This window comes from Monodon monoceros, unplaced genomic scaffold, assembly GCF_005190385.1.
Source record: "Monodon monoceros isolate NGI ecotype Baffin Bay Population unplaced genomic scaffold, NGI_Narwhal_1 Super_Scaffold_3, whole genome shotgun sequence".
NCBI lineage: Eukaryota > Metazoa > Chordata > Mammalia > Artiodactyla > Monodontidae > Monodon > Monodon monoceros.
The window spans coordinates 61479729-61497963 of record NW_021703780.1 but is presented as its reverse complement, the minus strand read 5'-3'; the positions used below and the strand labels follow the sequence as shown (position 1 = coordinate 61497963).

Here is an 18235-nt window from a genome sequence, read left to right as displayed (position 1 = left end):
TTTAACTTTTAAAATTTGAAAACTAATTTATCAAAAGAACAAATTCACCTCAGTTTGTGGTTATCTCAGTTTCCCAGTAAACAACCAAATGCCCGGTTGCTCCGAGCTCAGGTCATAACAGAGTTGTTCATCTCTTCCTACATTCACCAGAGGGCCACTGCTCCTGTGAGCATGACCACATGAAGCCAGAACGGGAGGGCCTGGGAGCAAGCCACAATCTGATCAGGCCTCTTGCTCCCCCGACCTCAGGGCTGGCCCGTCTGGGGCCACCGTACCATCCTGACTCGACCCACATGAGAAGAGAGCTATTCCTAGGCTCCATGGTGGGAGTTTGACCACTGGAGCAAAAGTACTTGAACTCCATTTGGGGAAAAAGTATAGCAGTATCTAGGAGGTCGGATTCTAGTATCAAGAAGGCATGAATGGATTCCTGGTACCACTACCTGCTAGCTATGGCTTGTGGTGATGGGGGGTACTCTGTGCCCCACTTTCTCCATCTGTTAAATGGAAGACATAACAGTAGCTACTTCATAAGGATGCTGTGGAAACCACATAAGAACAAAAAGGGCCTTATGGAGTGTTTCCCATAAAGAGCCACTCAGAAATGTGATAGCTGTTGTTATCAAGAAAGCTCTCTGCATACACCTTGTCCAGCCCCTTTTCCTCTCCTCTCTGGGTATCAGTCAGCTAGGTAGTTGAGGGATTGAGCAGTTGGGATCATTGAAGACAAGTTAATTTACAGAATAGCAGCTTCTGGTGGTTGTGAAACACAACCCAAAGTTATTAGACATTCCTCCCGTAAGAGGTGGGTCTGGGGCCACTCCCCCACTTGAACCTGGGCTGGCCTGGCACTGCTCTGACTGGGGAGAACAGCCAAAGTAATGCTATGTGACTGACTTTTGGTGCCAGGTCGGAAAAAGACATACAACTTCCCCCTGGTCCTCTTGGACCCTCGCTCAGGAGAAGCCAGCTGCTACGTGAGACCCCTGTGCTGAGGGACCATGGCTTGGCACCCTACTTGGCAGGCCGCGCAGCTTCTGGCCCAGTGGCCTGACCCTCCCAGTGCAGCTTTCAGGTGACCACACCCCCAGCCAGCATCTGACAGCAGCCAGAGGCCTCAAGCTAGACACGCCCAGCCAGTCCCCTTCCCAATTCCTGACCCTCACAATGGGGAGCACTGTAAACGGTTACAGTTTTATGCGGCAGAGCTTTGCGGCAGCAGTAACGGGGACATAGCGGAACAGAGCGCAAGCACGTTCTAAAAGCACTCCTTCCACTTAATTGTGAGCGAGACACAAAGAGAACACTGTATCGAAAAAATTGTTTTATTGGATGACCCCTTATACTTCATCACAGCAGATCTGACATGAGTGTTGTCTATACATCCCCTTTCCACATCCTCACTTCCCATTTGCTTCTCACGCAGCCCTAATCTGCCCTGATTAGGCCTCAGAAGGCACTCACATCGAGGCCACAGGCAGCCGCTGCGGAGCCAAGTCCAGAAACGCTCCCGGCCCTCATCCTCCAACTTTTAAGCATCTCAACACAGTTGATCCCTCCTTGATCCCCCCTTGCTTGCCTCCCACAGCGACACTCTTCTCCCATTTCTCTTACCTGAGTGGGCGCTGCTTGGTCCCCCACGCGGGCTCCTCCTCTATCCAGCCTCTAATAGTGGGTTCCTAGAGCCGCATCCTGCCCTACGCTCAGCCCTCGTCCTCTCCACTCTGTCTTGATCTTAGCAGTTCCCATGGGCATGACTGTCATCTTCATGTGGGTGACCTCCAGATTTGCATCTTTTCTCTAACTCCAATCTTGCGGGGAGAGCTAGGATGACCCTAGATGGAACTCTTGATTTCCACCCCCAAGCTTCTTCTCCACTAATCCTCCCCTCCCCAGTGGTGGCACCACCGACCGCCCAGAAGTTCAAGCTCAAAACCTCATCCTTGATCCCTTCCTTTCTCTCAACCCTTACCCGCGCCTGTTGCTTCTACTCCAGAATGAGTCTCAAAGTCATCCACCTCCTCCACCACCTCTGCCACCATCACCCTGAGCCCAGCCACCATCGTCTCTTTCCTGAACAACTGCAGCAGCCTTCTGATTGGTCTCTCTGCTTCTACCCTTTCCTTCCCACTCCCAGAACCCCTGCCAACCTTTCTTCACCCAGGGGCTTTAGAGATCTTTAAAACATGAGTTAGATCAAGTCACACTCCCACTTAAATATCTTATCCCTGGCAGTGGAATAGAATCTAAATTCATCATCTGGGTCTGAGGAAACCCCTACCTTTCTCTCCAGTCTGACCTCCCTCACGCTCATAACCTCCAATCAACAGTGAAAGAAGCCAAAGTCTTCTTTCAGCTCCTGAACTGTGATAATCACTTCCCTGCCTCAGTGACACCAATGAGGATTAGAGCTGATGGTCCCACACTGTCTCAGTGAGTCAGATCTCTTCTGGCCCTTAGAGGCTTTCTGGTTCCAAAAGTTGAACGAAAGTACTGGGGCTCACTCTGCCTTTGTTAGTCTCCCAGGGTATTCTGAGTTCCCTATATTGTTAGTCCCACTGAGAAGGTGTCGCCCACAGTGTGAGACCTTTTAGAGTCTGCTCATTCATTCCCAACTGTCTCTGTATCTCCCTTGGTCCCTTTGGTAAGGAGTGGCCCAGCCAGATAGGAAGTTTCCATCCAGTATTCATTCATTCATTCATTCATTTGTTTATATCTGGAGCTCTGAAAGGATAAGAGCATGATTTTTGAGGGAACTTATGTGATGTCTTGGACTTGCTTTAAAATACTCTAGCAAAGATAAAGGAAGGAGCTAAGGGAGAAAGGTAGGAGTGGAGGAAGAAAGAGGGGAAGGGAGGAGCAAAGGAAGGAAGGGGGGCAAATGAAACGAAGAGTGAAGAGAAAAGGAAAGAAAGAAGAAAAGAGAGTGGGTGGTATAGGCGGGGTAAGAATGGAGAGAATGTTGATCACTGTTGAAGCTGGGTGATGGGTATGTGGAGGTTCATTATGCTATTCTCTCTACATTTATGTAAGTTTTTTAATTTCCATAATTAAAGAGTTTAAAAAGAAAAGAACATGAGTGGAGATAACCTGAACCAACTCAATGGCAGGGACACTTTCCTAAGTACTTAGCCTGGCATAGGCATGGGTGCTACAGGGCCTTTGCACGTGCCACTCCCTCCTCCCAGTACACCCTCCCTCCCCTTCTTCCTGTAGGTGATTCCTGCTCATCCTTCAGCTCTCAGCTCAATGTCAGTTTCTCATGGAAACCTTCCCTGTCTCCCATCCCCAGAGTAGGTCAGAGCCTCCTGTAACGCACTTTCTAGCATCTTAAAACCATCTCTTTGTGACAGTCTGATTAGGGTCTGTCACCTGTGGACTGTGAGCTTCATGAGCGCTGGGCCCGTGTCTGCTTTTGCTCAGCGTCACCTAAGCCCAGTGCCTGACACGTAGAAAATGTTCCGTAAGTTTTTGTTGAATGAGGTTGTTAAAGTATTGTTGTCAATTGCTGTATTTTCCCAAGGTACAGTGTTTCACGAGGATGGGTGCTTCATGAAACCAAATATTTGAAATTGGAGGGCCCACTGATTGATTTGACACACGGTTATTGTCTGTCATGTGTGAAGCCTATTGTAGGCGCTAGGGAAATAGCAATGAACAGAACAGAAAAACAATCCCTACCCTGTGGAGTTTACAATTGTTGTGTATCACGTGGTGCTAAGAGCTGTGGAGAACAACAAAAGCGGAGGGTGGGGGCGGCGGGGGAGGACTGAGGCGTGGCAGGGAAGGCCTGGAGGAGAAGGTGGTGCTTGACCACAGACCTAAGGAGGCCGGGTAGGAAACTTGACTGGTGGGGATCCAGCCACAGTCACCTAGAGAACTGCAGGGTGAACTGTCTGATACCTCGTCCAGCCTCTTCTTTAATGCTGGGTCTTTGCCGTGTGCTCCGGGGGTTCACCCGGGATGGTCACGTTATTGTGTTGGCTCTGAAAGACTAACACCAGAAATTGTTGGCTTCTCAGCATTCTGTTTATCAACTGCTACATAACGAATTACCTCAAACTCAGTGGCTTAAAACAATAATAACCATTTTATTATATCTCATGATGTTATGAGTCAGGAGTTTGAGTAGGGCTTGGTAGGGTGATTCTTCTGTTCCATGTGGTTTTGACACAGTTGGTGGCATTCAGCTGGCGGATGGTCTAGTCTGTTTGTGAGAAAGGAGCTAGGAAAGACAGGTGGGGACAGAGTGGGGTGAGGAGGACAGGTGGGTGTCCGGAAGTCTGGCCAGGTTTGGGTGCAGTCTCCATGGACCTGCACGTCTGCAGACCTGCAGCGGAATCTGTGGCTCCTTCACACAGGATTTGAGGCTCCACAACTGCATGTGTTTGGGGAGGAGCCCGGGAGAGGGAGCAGGGAGGAAGCTTCCTGAGTCTGTGAAGATGATGACATTGTCCTGTGCTGGTCCTCCCGCATGGCCCACTTTCGGAGGAGGGCTCAGCGCGGCCTCAGCTGTCACATGTCATCATTTAGAGTTTGTGTGCAGTGGGTATGTGAAGCAGTGCTGGCCAAGGCTGTGCCCATCCATCTTTGCATCCCCTGGTACTCAACCTGGTACTTGGCAAATCGTTGGTCGACCCTCCAAAGCAATGGCTGATATGTCTGACCATGTCAGGCAAGGCGGGACAGCATCATGGGCAAAAGCCAAGGCTTGAGTGCCAGACATGCCCAGGGTCGTGTCGTAGCCTTGCCGATTACTAATGGCGTGATGCTTAGCGAGTTCCTGATCTCTGAAGCGCAGCCTCTTCATCTGTAAAACGGGGTGAGTTACCATGTCTCCCTGGTACAGAGCAAGCAAGCAGGAGATGACGGCTGAGAGGTCATGAGGGGAGACTGTCTGTCCTGTACCCGCGGGGCCTGGCAGGCCACTGGTGTGCACGAAGGTCTGCTGAGGGTTGAATTAAGATCAGGCAGGCTCGTGCTCCCAGCCTCCTGAGATGAGTTCTGTGACGGATGCTCACAGAATTCTCTGTAGCTCTGGGCACCCCGTGTTCTTTACCCGGAGGGTCTCAAGTGCGCTCTTGTAATTGGCGGCCCCTGGTGAAAAGACTGTTGCAGGCTGCCTTCTCCAGAAGCAGATGCCGAGCTGGAATTTGGGGGTAAGATGTCTATTAGGGATCAACAACTAAGAAGGGAAGTTGGGGGAAACAGGATTGGGCAGAGGGAGGAGTCAAACTGAGAAGCAAACCCAACAGGCGTTGCCAGCCTGGCAGGAAGCTCTGGAGCGGATGCTGCCCATCAGAGCACCCCCGACAGGCTGACACCCTCTACACCCCCCTTCCAGGCGTTGGACGCAGGGGAATGGACCTTGGGTCACGTGGCTCTGGCCAGGGCTGCGCTGTGCAGCGGAGGCAGACCTGAAGGAACTGGCAGCTGGACATTATGTGCTGACCAGGTTCCCTACAAGTTATTTCACGAAAGGACATCCGGTTGGTGCCTCTCCATTAACCACAGAGATTTTTTACTTATCTTGTGTACAAGAGCGGAGAGGAATTCATAAAGGGTCTCGTTTTGGAGAAACACATTTGCATGTCTTTCATAGGATTTTATAAAACAAACATTGAAAGGGACATTAGCTATTTGGGTTGTCTGTAGTAATAATACAGAATTGACTAGAGAAACACTCCATGTCCCAAGAGGATGCTGGGCTTAGACTGCAGTTGTAACAGGAGGGCCATATGGAATGGGGCAGAAGGAACTGTGTTGCAGACGCACCATGTCTTGGTCGTGATGATAATTCTAAAGCCACAATATTTGTTAATCACACATAGTAAACAATCAGTAAACATTTGTCAAATGAAGAGAGATTTGTTTGGAGCATCTAAAATGTGTGAGGTGTGGGTGCTGGAGGCCCTGATTATTTCCCTTTTCTCAAAGTCACTTAGAGCCCCTTGACCAGACCTCACTTTGAGACAAGCTGACCAGAGTGGAGGAGGAGAAGCTCCAGTGTAGAGAGGTCAAATCCACTGATGGACAGAGATCCAGGGATGGGATGGGGTGATGCTCCTGCCCATGCTTGACCTGGAGCCCACGGGAAGCTCCAGCCAATGAGGCCAACTCAGAATTGGAAAACCAAGCACACCTGCTGAAAGATTACAACCATAAAACACAGTGCCAGCTTTTCATTTATTAAAGCAGAAAGACAGTTGGAGGTGTCTGAAGGTTTCAGGCTTCATGGCAGCTTTGCTGTGTGTTTAAGCCCATCATACAAACACTCCGCATAACCGCCACACTACGATGGTGACGGCCTTCTGTGAGGCTGACAGGTCGAAGTGGAAGGAGCTCGCTGGAGCTGGTTGCTTCCTTGCACAGGACTATTTGTAGCAGCCGCTATGGACAGACAGAGGAAATCATAACCACACGCCCCTCCCAGGGGTTGGCGGCGGTGGTCTGAGCCACTCAGCGGGCCGTGGGAAGGCAGTGGTGTCCAGTACCACTCCAGCCAGCCCTCCTTGACCACCAACTCCTCTCAAGCTGCTGTAGGTAACAGGACAGCACTACTGCCCAACAGACGTAATGTCCCGTTGCTCAACCTTGCTAATTTTGGGGGGGAAGTTTTCCGGCAGCTGATTTCTAATACGTGAAGTACAAATTTGAGAAATGACCAATTTTAACAAATTTATTCACTCAGCATAGTGTATCTGCTATATCCAAGGCACTGTGTATGGGGTATGTTTGGCACATAGACCAGATGAGGAACGCACACACGAAGTTGCTGTCCAAGGGCTCACTCACCCAAAGAGGCTGCTTGTCCTGGAAACTATTTACAAACCAGTTTATAAGCCATACAGTGACACCAGCCTCATGATTCTCAGCCGAGGTTGGGGCGGGGGCGGTCTCACCTGAGACTTGGCTTTCCCATATTGCTAGAATGTAAGCATCTTGACAGAAAGGACTATCATATTCCCATTATAACCTCAGTGAATATAGAAAGGGACTGGCTCACGGTGTGCACACAAATGTTTGCTGAATGAACAAATGAGGATTCTGTAGGCCTGAAAGACAGGCCAAAGACCAAATCTCTAGTCATGCAAGCAGACTGCTTCAGAATGGCAATCCCCACTTGAATGTGCATGTTGTGATGTGTTGATTTAAGATTAGTTTTTAAAAATTGTTTTTCAGTAGAAAAGGCAATTTCTTTTTTATAATAAACACATCCAGCTTCATTCAGTTTCTTGATTTTTCTGATTTATAGAGTTCCAGTAAAATGTAATTATATTATAACCCTCTTTTATCATTATTTCCGAAAAGTACGCACACAGCGTATTTTATGGAAATGTTGAGTGGATCACAACTTCCTTGTGGGTTTCCCCTTGTTGATTCTTCCGACGTTTTTATGTTAGGATAAACCTGCTACTAAAACCTAGTTTAATTTGAATATAAAATGGTCCTATTTATGCAGTCATTTAAAAACGAAGACAATTTGCCAACAAAGGATACTTAAAATCTTTAAAATATAATATAGCTGCAGCATGTCTTTAATCCTGCATTGAAGCTGCGTTAGGACTGGGACAGTCTAATAGTGACAGTCGGGTCCTAAAAGAAGTCTTTGGAACTAGGCGTGGTCATTGTGCGTTAGGGTGCAGTGCAGGGTTCGTAGTTCTTGTGGTGTTCCCACATCTCCTTTCTTAAAAATCAGGGGGGAAAGGGCTTCCCTGGTGGCGCAGTGGTTGAGAGTCCGCCTGCCTATGCAGGGGACACGGGTTCGTGCCCTGGCCCGGGAAGATCCCACATGCCGTGGAGCGGCTGGGCCCGTGAGCCATGGCCGCTGAGCCTGCGCGTCCGGAGCCTGTGCTCCGCAACAGGAGAGGCCACAGCAGTGAGAGGCCCGCGTACCGCAAAAAAAAAAAAAAAAAGGGCCGAAGACCTAAATAGACATTTCTCCAAAGACATACAGATGGCCAAGAAGCACATGAAAAGCTGCTCAACATCACTAATTATTAGAGAAATGCAAATCAAAACTACAATGAGGTATCACCTCACGCCGGTTAGAAGGGGCGTCATCAGAAAATCTACAAACAATAAGTGCTGGAGAGGGTGTGGAGAAAAGGGAACCCTCTTGCACTGTTGGTGGGAATGTAAATTGATACAGCCACTATGGAGAACATTATGGAGGTTCCTTAAAAAACTAAAAATAGAATTACCATATGACTCAGCAATCCCACTACTGGGCATATATCCAGAGAGAACCGTAATTCAAAAAGACACATGCACCCCAATGTTCACTGCAGCACTATTTACAATAGCCAGGTCATGGAAGCAACCTAAATGCCCATTGACTGACAAATGGATAAAGAAGATGTGGTACGTATATACAATGGAATATTACTCAGCCATAAAAAGGAACAAAATTGGGTCATTTGTAGAGACATGGATGGACCTAGAGAGTGTCATACAGAGTGAAGTAAGTCAGAAAGAGAAAAACAAGTATCGTATATTAACGCATATATGTGGAATCTAGAAAAATGGTACAGATGAACCAGTTTGCAAGGCAGAAATAGAAACACAGGTGTAGAGAACAAATGTATGGACACCAAGGGGGGAAAGCACAGGGGGAGGTGGTGGGATGAATTGGGAGATTAGGATTGACATGTACACACTAATATGTATAAAATAGATAACAAATAAGAACCTGCTGTATAAAACAAAACAAAAACAAACAAACAAAAAATGGCGTGGGATGGAAGAGCCAAACTCAGTTGAGTTCTTCCACTTAACTGCACAGTGTTATTTAGGTTTGGCCCATGCCTATTGCTTGTTCTTCTAGGTTCCTCAGAGGTTATCTGTGTCTCCTCCTGGAAACGGTGGCCATATAGACAGCTCCGTCCATAGACTGCCTTGGGGAAGCCATCCTTCCCTTTGACTGTAGGCCGTTCTTCTTGTGCCGGGACCCATGTTGATGTGCTGGTCCCAGGCCAATGCTTATTTGCCACCAACTGCCCACACTCGGGGTGGGTTGGCGCAGCCTTTGTATTACCCTTTGCTCCCCCTGGTTGCTGCCCACTTTCTGCTCACTTTATTTCTCACTAACATGTAGTTTAGAAGTGGGTGGGGAGAAAATGGACACCATGGCAGAGCCTAGAGCTTTTGTGTCCCCTTTGGAAGGGATGGCCTTGGAACTGAAACCACAGCAATTCACAGCCTGCTGGGAAAAGGAGATGCTTCCTCGGGAGCAAGTGGCAAAGCTGGTATGGTTTATGGTGCTGCTGTAATTGTCCTTCTTGGAAATTCCACTGGACTAACCTGGAAAAACTTGGAAGATAAGTTTGAACAGAGGAGAAATTAAAAATTGGTCAGCGAAGGTGATTTTATGGTATTTTGGAAATGTTATTTCCCTATCCTAGCCTCTTATTCTTCACACTCTAATACGGCTATTTGATCTCTAATTGTACACATTTAGAATATAGAGACAGGGTGAAGAAAGTGAAAAGTAACGGATGTATTTAAACAGTCATTTAAAAAGCACTTTTCTAATAAATGAAAGTTTTAAATGTGATAAATTTGCCGAATAGTTAAAAGAAAGACACAGAGCAAAGGTGAATTCTGTTAACTTTTTTTTCAGCCTAATCTCTAAGTTGAAAGCTTTTTTTTTTTAACATGTTAGCATTATACAGTATGAAGAAGAGAAGCATGGAAGCAGATATCCTTGCAGTGGCCTCAGAAACAAAAGGGCAAATAGGACCAACCCATTTTATAGGGAGCAGATAGAGTGGACCATCACACAAGCCACTCAACACAGTGAGCCCATAATGGAGCCGGTTCCCACCAACTGAGGTTCTTAGTCTCCGTGCACGGGCTGAGAGGACCACTTCCATGACACCACTGGACAAGCTGAATCCTTGCTCGGATCAGTGTGGCCGCCAGGTGTGAAATCACAGAACCTCTGGCAGAAATGGGTTGGAAACCAACAGAATCCGGATGACGTGCTGGTATGGTCAGTTACCCAGGGCCTCACTGACCAGTGCTGCAGATAGCTTCAGAACAGGAACAAGGACCTTCACTGGCCCAAAACAGATCAAGGAGACCAGAAGGGCATTAGATCTGAGGGTGTTTGGAAAGATTCTAGAGCAGGAATCTCTAAGACCTGGCATGGGTATCAGCCCCCCAAACCAGGGTAGAAATTCTCCGAAGATGGGAGTTTTCGTGAAGCCTTGTGCATTTGTGGACTATGGCAGTGGCTAGTGCTTCTGTGTCTTCTTTTGGAAGGGGTGGCATCAGAATTGAAGGCACAGCAATTCACCGTGCACTGAGAAATCAAAGCCTCCTCCAGAGGTCAGCTGCATTAACGCTCAGGCAAGCGGCAAAGCCAGGGAGGCTTGCAATGCTGCTCCTTAGTCCTCCTTTGAAAACTGCAGGTATGGCCGCCAGGAGCCAATCAGCAGCCCCCTGGGATGGCCAGTCAATTTTGAAGACTCTGGCTTGGCAAATCCTGACGAAAAGTATAATGGTATTCAAATTCATCCCTTTCTGAGTTTTTTATTTACTTTTTTTCACTTCCTTTTCCTTCTCTGCTTTCCCTTTGGCCCTACCAGTAAGGGAAGCCGTAGCTGTATTTCTTGTTACTTCCAAAAGGACCATCCACCTCAGGGAGAGGATCCCTCAGAGGGAGAGAGCTCCTGAGGTTGTCTCCAGCAACATAGATGACAGCTTCAGGCTTCCTTCTCTCCTTGTAAATGAAACCCACTGAGCCTGGCTGATGCAACCCAAGTTCTTTAGGGTCTTCACAAGATCCCGGCGGAACCTCTCACCCACAAAAACGTAGAGAACAGGGTTGAGGCAACTGTGGAGAAAGGCGATGGTTTGAGTGACCTGGAAGCTGATGTCAATGTCGGTGGAGACAGCACAGCTGGAGATGAGCGTGCTGTAGGCATCGATGGTCTGCGCCAGCAGAACGCAGTTATGGGGGAGCTGAGATAGGATGAAGACAGTGAGCACAGTGACGGTCACCTTCAGGGCCTTGTGCTTGGATGACCTCTTGGCTTGTATCAGGGTGTGAATGATGATGGTATAGCAGCAAGCCATGACCACAAAAGGGAGGAAGAATCCCAGGATGACTTTCAGAGTCAAGACAGCCGACTTCAGTTTGGTACTCTCGCCACTGGGGTAAACCATGGTGCAGATAGCGATCCCATACTCCTTCTTGACTTGGCTGTACAGGAGTTCTGGGACGCAGAGCGCGGCCGCCATCACCCAGACAGTAAAGCAGACCATTTTGCTGTACAGAAGCCTTTTCTGCCTCCACATCTGCGCTCTCATGGCCTGAGCAATGGCGATGTACCTGTCCACGCTGATGCACGTGATCAGCAGCACACAACTGTAGAAGTTCATCTTGTACATGCTGTTGACCACTTTGCACATGAAGGTCTGGAATTTCCACTGGTCGGCGGCAGCAATGGCCCAGAAGGGAAGGGTGATGAGAAAGAGAAGGTCAGCGATTGCCAAATTCAAAAGGAACATGTCGGTCATGGTCTTCACCCTCGTGCAGTACCAGTAGACAAGGATGACCAAACTGTTGCCCAAGGCCCCCACGATGAACACGAGCCAGTAAAAGGGTGGAAGGAAGTAGCTTGCAAACTGCCTGACGTGGTTTTTCTTACAGAATAAGTCAGTGATGTTGAAGTTCCCGTAATCTTCCATGGAAGACGTGGTGTCATAGCTATAGTCATCTGACATGTTAGGGATCAGGCTCTGCAAGGAGACACAGGACGGCACCGGGTCAAGGGCATGCTTTTGGAGGTTCTATCTCATGATGGCAGAGGCATGGAGCCCTTGAACCTTCCATTCCCAAAGTCTGTGATAAGACAAAAGAAATGTATGTGTAGGAAGTAGGAATTCTGAGAGCATCTGCTTGGATTGTAAATGATTTATTTATTCAACAAATGTTTATTGAGCACCTACGACATGGTAGGTACTGGGTACATGCTGGAGAGTCAGACATGGTTCCTGCTCTCACGGAACTTACCTGCTCTGGGAGGAGACACTCAAGCAAAGGAACAGTCACAGGCTGCATGACAGATGCTCTGATGGCGTGGGAAAGAGGGTCTGGGACCACTGGTGGGCGGACTTTTATCAAACTAAGTGAATGGTTCTGACTGTCCCTTCTCTCTACCCTCCCAAAAAGGTCCTCAGAGGCTTTTAAACTTTTCTGGGTCCAGGTTCCCCTGAGTCTTCTGAAAGCTGTGGATCCTCTGTTGGAGAAGCACCAAAGAGTCATACATGCACCCACTTACACACGTGCACACACATGAACACACACACACATATTCATACACTCTCACATACATGCACATACACAAGAACCAGGACAGACTACGTGATTTCAGGGTCCCTTGTTCAAAATTTGTTAAGAATTTCAAGATAGCAGAGCATTAAATCAAGCAAGTGACACTTCTAAGCATGAAGTGTGCAGCATGGGTGTGTGCAACACACCCATGAAACCAGCCCTCACAAGCGCACACACACACACATTTACAAACACACGCGCACACAAACATGCCTACACTAATATACACACTCACATGTACATATATGCACACATTCAGACACGTGTGCACACACCCTCATGATGTGTACACACATGTGCTCACACACACACCCCTCATTACAGCTTCAGTGGGTTCCTGGCTCAGAAGCCTTCCTAGAACCCCTGCTGGGGGAAGAGGAAATAAAGGCTGGAGATGGAGCCCTTGAGTCAAGCCTGGGATGGAGGAGAGGTTTGCCTGGTGGAGGGGAAACTCGGTCCCGCATCTGACATGTTCCAACGCCCCCACTTACAAATTCTCACATGCTCTCACTTCCCACCAGCACCCCCCTCCTAGGGCCCCCATTAGGGCCCCCAATCCTGCCAGGGACCACTAGCTCTCGTTCCCTTGCCCCAAGGCACATGCCTTGCCAAATCTCATCTCTCCCTTCATTTCTGCTCCAGAAATGCAGCAGTTGTTCAGTTCATCTAGAAGCATTTGGACTAGAAGTAACCTCAGATCCCCACTAGGTTTTCATTTTGTTTTAAATATTTAATGCCAATAAATATTTAAGTAAAAATATTTAGTTTATGTATTAAACTATTCATGTTGAAATAATAAAACATCTTCTGCCAGTCGTCTTTTAGCTGGGAGTTCCCCTTCTACACACATTATCATCTCCATCTATTTCTAATAGTTTCAACCAGCATTTCCCAAACCATGTTTTGGGTGGAACACTAGTAGTTCAATAGTTGAGAATCTCTGCTTACTATTATCACCTTCTTTGAAATTCACAATAATCATGAGCATAGTAAAGGCTCTGAGAAGTCCTGCTGAGCTTCTTTTATTTTAACTGCATGATAGCATAGTAAAGGCTCTGAGAAGTCCTTCAGAATCTGTTGAATTTTGTTTAATAATGTTTCCTAATTTTACATGAGCATGGAACCTGTCGTGTGTGTGTGTGTGTGTGTGTGTGTGTGTGTGTGTGTGTGTGTGTGTTTACTGAGTGCTTATTAAGATATCAGGACACACTGAGTGGACTGATAAGGTGCAGTAGACTCCAGGAGGCTGTGGTCTCCTGAATTCTGAAGCTCGTGCCGAGAGCTGAGGTGATGGGTCCATTCCGTTTGGGCCCCGACTGGCAGGAAGTGCCAGGAGGACGCCCAAGGTAACCTGGACTGCAATTAGGAAAACCTGAATCTGGTCCTGATCCGCCTCTAGTGTGCGACCAAGAGAAAGTCCTATTGCAGAGAGACCCCTGGGGGCCAGATCCAGGAGCTGGCTCTTCAGGAGCCAGCAGCTGGGAATGCTTCTGGGAAGAGCTGAGGAAAACTCTCCATTTTGAATGTGCCTCGTCCCCCCAGGCCTGGTTCACCCGTCCTCAGCGTACATTTAAAGATTCCCCTCCCAGCTTTGGCCGTTGTCTGCAAGCCCAGATCATTGGGAGGACAGATCTTACGGATGACTCATATTTCAGTGAAGATGCTAGGACACTTCTGCCAAAGCAGGACATGGGAGCCAGGCACCGTCAGTGGCCCCACTGGGAAGGGCATCCCCTAAGAGGTGGGGTTTGAGTAGACTTTGAGAGGAAACAACTTTCAGGCGGAAGGAAGAACATGAAGAGCACAGAGACCCACAGAAGTATCACTGGGGATTTAAGAAGTTAGGAGGATGACATTTTGGAGGAAAGTCAGTAAAACCATGCAGATGAGCAGGTGTCAACTGTGAATCCACACAGTAAGTGTCAAACTGCTTTGTAGAGGGTGTTTTTTTTTTACATTTTGGGGGGGTTAAATAGCTTTAATAGACTCTCACCTGAGCCTGCACCCAAGGCTGTGAGTTAGGGAGGCAAACAGCATCCCCATTCACAGATGTGGCACAGAGGGTCTCACAGAGGGGACCCCTAGCAGTCCCAGTGTCCCGGGAGACCCAGCCTTCTCCATGGCCTGGTAAATGAGCCTGTGACCACCGCTCCCCAAGACTGTGTCCCAGAGTGGGGACACTGTGTCCTGCTTGAAGCACACGGAGCACGTTTTCTTGTTGGGTGAGGGTTGGAGGACCCAGTGCTTCAGCATAGAATTATATTTAGTTAGGGACTCCCCAGACATATTTTAAGGTGACTGAATTCACACACAAAAGACCTGGGTTTGTGTGAATTTTATCAAGACTACAAGGTAAGCCTATATCATCCTTACAAGTTCAAAGCATTGGCCGTCTTTTTGAGGATGACAAAGGAAGAATTCACGTCCCAGGCTAGGGGGAGCCTGGACAAACTGTCCACCTGCATCGAGACTTGTACTCATAGCTTTGTCCATGCCTGATAGGTAAATACCCAAGGATCCTTTGAAAATCTCCCAGCAAATGTAAACGTCGATTATTTACCAATTTATTTGATTCGCTACTGTCAGAGCACCTAGTGCACGTCAGACCCAGTGCGGAGTACAGGACATGCATGCATTTAATCCTTGACCTTCCAGGTAGGGACGGGCCCCTCTTCCAGATGAGGGGCACCTGGCTTCCGGGAGGAATTCTGAGGTTGCCAAGCCATTCCTCCCTCCCTCCCTGCTCTCTGAATCCTAGAGACACTGCTCTTCCTGGAGAAGCTACCCACAAAGGCTGTTTTCAAAGTCTGGGTCAGAACATCTTGAGAGAAGATCAGTGTAAGGATCTGAAATCCACACGGTCTTGCGTGCATCCAGGAGCACCTGCTGGAGCCTCCTGGCCTGAGCACTGTGTGGAATGACTTCCCACAAGCTGCCGTGAGTTTACCCCGGGGTCTGCATCGAGGTGGCATCTAAGGAGCTCCCCGTGGAGCCCGCCCTCTGCACGGAGAGGGGACCTCCAAGGGCCTGTCCATATAGCTCTGTGTCCTATTCACCAAGACCTAGCCTAGATATTTGTTTGGCATTTAAATATAAAAGAGAAGTGAAGAAAGGCTTTCGTATCTCCTGAAGAACAGGTGAGGGTTTTTTTTTCTTTTCGCTCACGCACCATATAAGTTTTGTGACTTAATCAGGATTCCCTTTTTAATTGGGAAACTCAGTCAAACTGGTAGCCCAGTTATAGTAACCAAATAAGACCCTTCAACCATTGCTGTCCAATAGGAGTATAAGGCAACTCTGGGTTACTTTTGCATTTTCTAGTAGCCAAGTGAAAGAAGTAAAGAAGAGACAGGTGGAATTCACCTTAATAATGTATTTTATTGGAACCTAGTATGTCTAAAATATTTTTTCGTTACATAAGCAACGTAAAAGTTACCAAAATATTTTACATCCTTTTGTTGCGGAGATTATATTTGAATGGAGTGCATTTTACACGCACAGGGCATCTTAGTTGGAGTGGCCCCATTTCATGTGCTCACGGGCCCCACGTGGCTCGTGGCTACCTCACCAGACAGCACAGCTTTAGGCTGAAAACCCGAGTTCTAACTCCTTCTCTCGGTCTTTTCTCCCTATTCTGTCAATTTCCTCTGACCCTGTTTTAATGTATGCCCTTTCTTTTCTATTCTGTTGTACGCACCCAGTAAGGTGCCTCAAGCCTGTTAGGGAACACGAGGCAGGCAGTGGAGACGGAGTGAGACATGGTGTCGTTATTGCTGGGAAGTGTCCAGGGCCTGCTCTCTGAAGGGGCTGACCATTCTCTTCCACATCAAATTAGAATGTCTAGAAATCTTCTTACCTAAGGTTTCTCTTGCATTTCTTAGCAAACTGTGTTGTTCTCAGACACTCTTAAAAACATGACGTCTCTACCAACTAGACCACTATTCGGAGCCTGTGGACCCCCGTGAGCAGAGGTCTGAGCCAGATCTAGAATCTTCTTCCAGTGTGAGGAGTGGTGATTCGCTGGGGTGGACAGGGCCCAGACCTGGCCAGGATGGTGTTTGTGTGAAAATGCCACCATCTCATTCCCCGCCTGCCTAAGAAAATGGCATGCTCACCCTAGGCTTGAGAAACAGCTCTCTATTTCTCGTTCCTTGCCAATAAATAGTGTGATTTGTTCACCCATTCGACAGATATTTGCTGAGCACAGAGTACATGCCAGGCAAAGAAACCACTTCCAAAGGACACCATTCGCCTCGGTGATGGAAGTAGAATTGGAGTAAAACGTTAGAAAGGACAATGGCTCCTGCACCAGGCCTCGCCTGTCAAGCCCGAGGCTGGGATGGGGGTGGGGGCGGGAGGGGAGATCCATCTGCGTGCAGAGCCCTGACGGCAGCTCCACAGCTCAGAGGTGCCCTAGACAGGGCGGCATCGTGGGATGGCTCTGTTACTCCCAGGGGGCTACTTAATTGGGGGATTTATATCATTTATTTTGGATGATTTTTAGCATTTTGATCAAGAAAAGAAGCGCATTGTAGTCATAGGTCTAAGTAGATGAGACAATGTGTCACGGCATGCCCAGTGGCCGGCCCGGAACTCAGCAATGGGCTGCCTTCTCCTCACGTAGGCTTTTGTTTCTGCTCTGGAAAATGTTTTTGGAAGCTCAACAGGTTTTAGAATGATGTTCAGATGTTAGAGACCATCTTAAGAGAGGAGGAGACAGACCCAAGGAATGGAAAGTTCTGCCCCAAACCCTCAGCCACTGGGGGAGGGTCAAGGCCAGAGCCATCCCCCAGCCCCTCAGTCCCAAGCTGGGGCACTTTTAATCCCTGCTGACCCAAAGCCCAGCTCTCCACGTGCTGATGTTGTCAAAGTGGCCACTCCAAACGTGAGCCACGGCATCTGGGTCCCAGCACCTGAGCTGGGCCTCACGGAGCCCAAGCAGAGTGGCCGTCAGGTGCCCTACCTCCCCACTCCCCAGCCCGGAAAGATTCTGGGCACCAGAGGATGCCCGGGAGCTGCCTGATGCTAGGGGCAAACCTCAGTGCACGGCCGGGCAAGGGACCTGCGCTGCCCGCTGGTGCCCCCAGCGAGGCTCTGCCCCACAGGCCCCGGCCCCCGAGCCCGGGCAGGTGTGTCCTCCTCCCCTCAGGAGAACCTTGGCCCAGAAGCAGCAGCCCAGGCAGTGAACGTCGTGCTGCTCCTGGAGCAGGAAGAAGGTCTCCAGAGCTTTCCGAGGCCTCCCTCACCGACTCACGTTGTCTCTGGAAACCTTCCCCCAGCCCCAGGCCCCTCATTCCCACCTCTGGGGAGAGGCCAGGGTAGAGGGCAAAAGCTGTGCCCTTCATTGCTCCTTAGTGCCAGGAGGCGGCAAATGGGAGGGGCGGGACACAGGCAGGGAGGGACGCGTTGGGAGCAGTGGGAGTTGGCAGGCACTGCCCCAAGGTGCTCTGTCCCCGCCTTCGAGGAAGTGAGACTTCCACACAGTGAGGCTTGGACCTCAGCGTGTTGACATTTGCCCACAGGGGGGGACCCAGGGAAGCCGTGACTCTGAGAGCACCCTCCAGGGCTCCTCCTCCTTTTAGCCACGAGACCTGGAACCTTCCGTTCCTTCTCCCAGCTCGTTTCCTCATCTGTAAGCATGGCTCTGCCTTTACCGTGAGGCTGCAGGAAAGTGGCACCCTGGCTGGTTACTGGCACATGGCCAGTGCTCAGAAAGGTGGCCACAGGGACGTCATGGCTATTTCCCAGGGTCGTAGCTACAGAGGTCCCATCTTGTCCCCATGTAGGTGGTGCTGGACACCTCTTGACCACAAAAGGTCATTACTGGGGTGCATTTTTCTTCCTCTCTGGAGCTGCCTTGCAGTCTGGATATCTTCCAAGATTCCAGAGGAT

The 18235-nt window shown here is 48.9% G+C and overlaps 1 protein-coding gene across 1 annotated transcript; it reads right to left on the bottom strand.

The window, feature by feature from the left end:
- Positions 1–9640: 9640 nt before the first annotated feature.
- Positions 9641–11751, bottom strand: CCR9 (C-C motif chemokine receptor 9). The gene has a single exon (XM_029244466.1). It carries the CDS (start codon positions 11731–11733, stop codon positions 10660–10662), a length of 1074 nt encoding a protein of 357 aa, XP_029100299.1. The 5' UTR covers positions 11734–11751; the 3' UTR covers positions 9641–10659.
- Positions 11752–18235: the final 6484 nt, after the last annotated feature.

Bases quoted from the DNA above. Each gene is read 5' to 3' on its own strand.
- CCR9 (XM_029244466.1), bottom strand. From the start codon at position 11,733: ATGTCAGATGACTATAGCTATGACACCACGTCTTCCATGGAAGATTAC.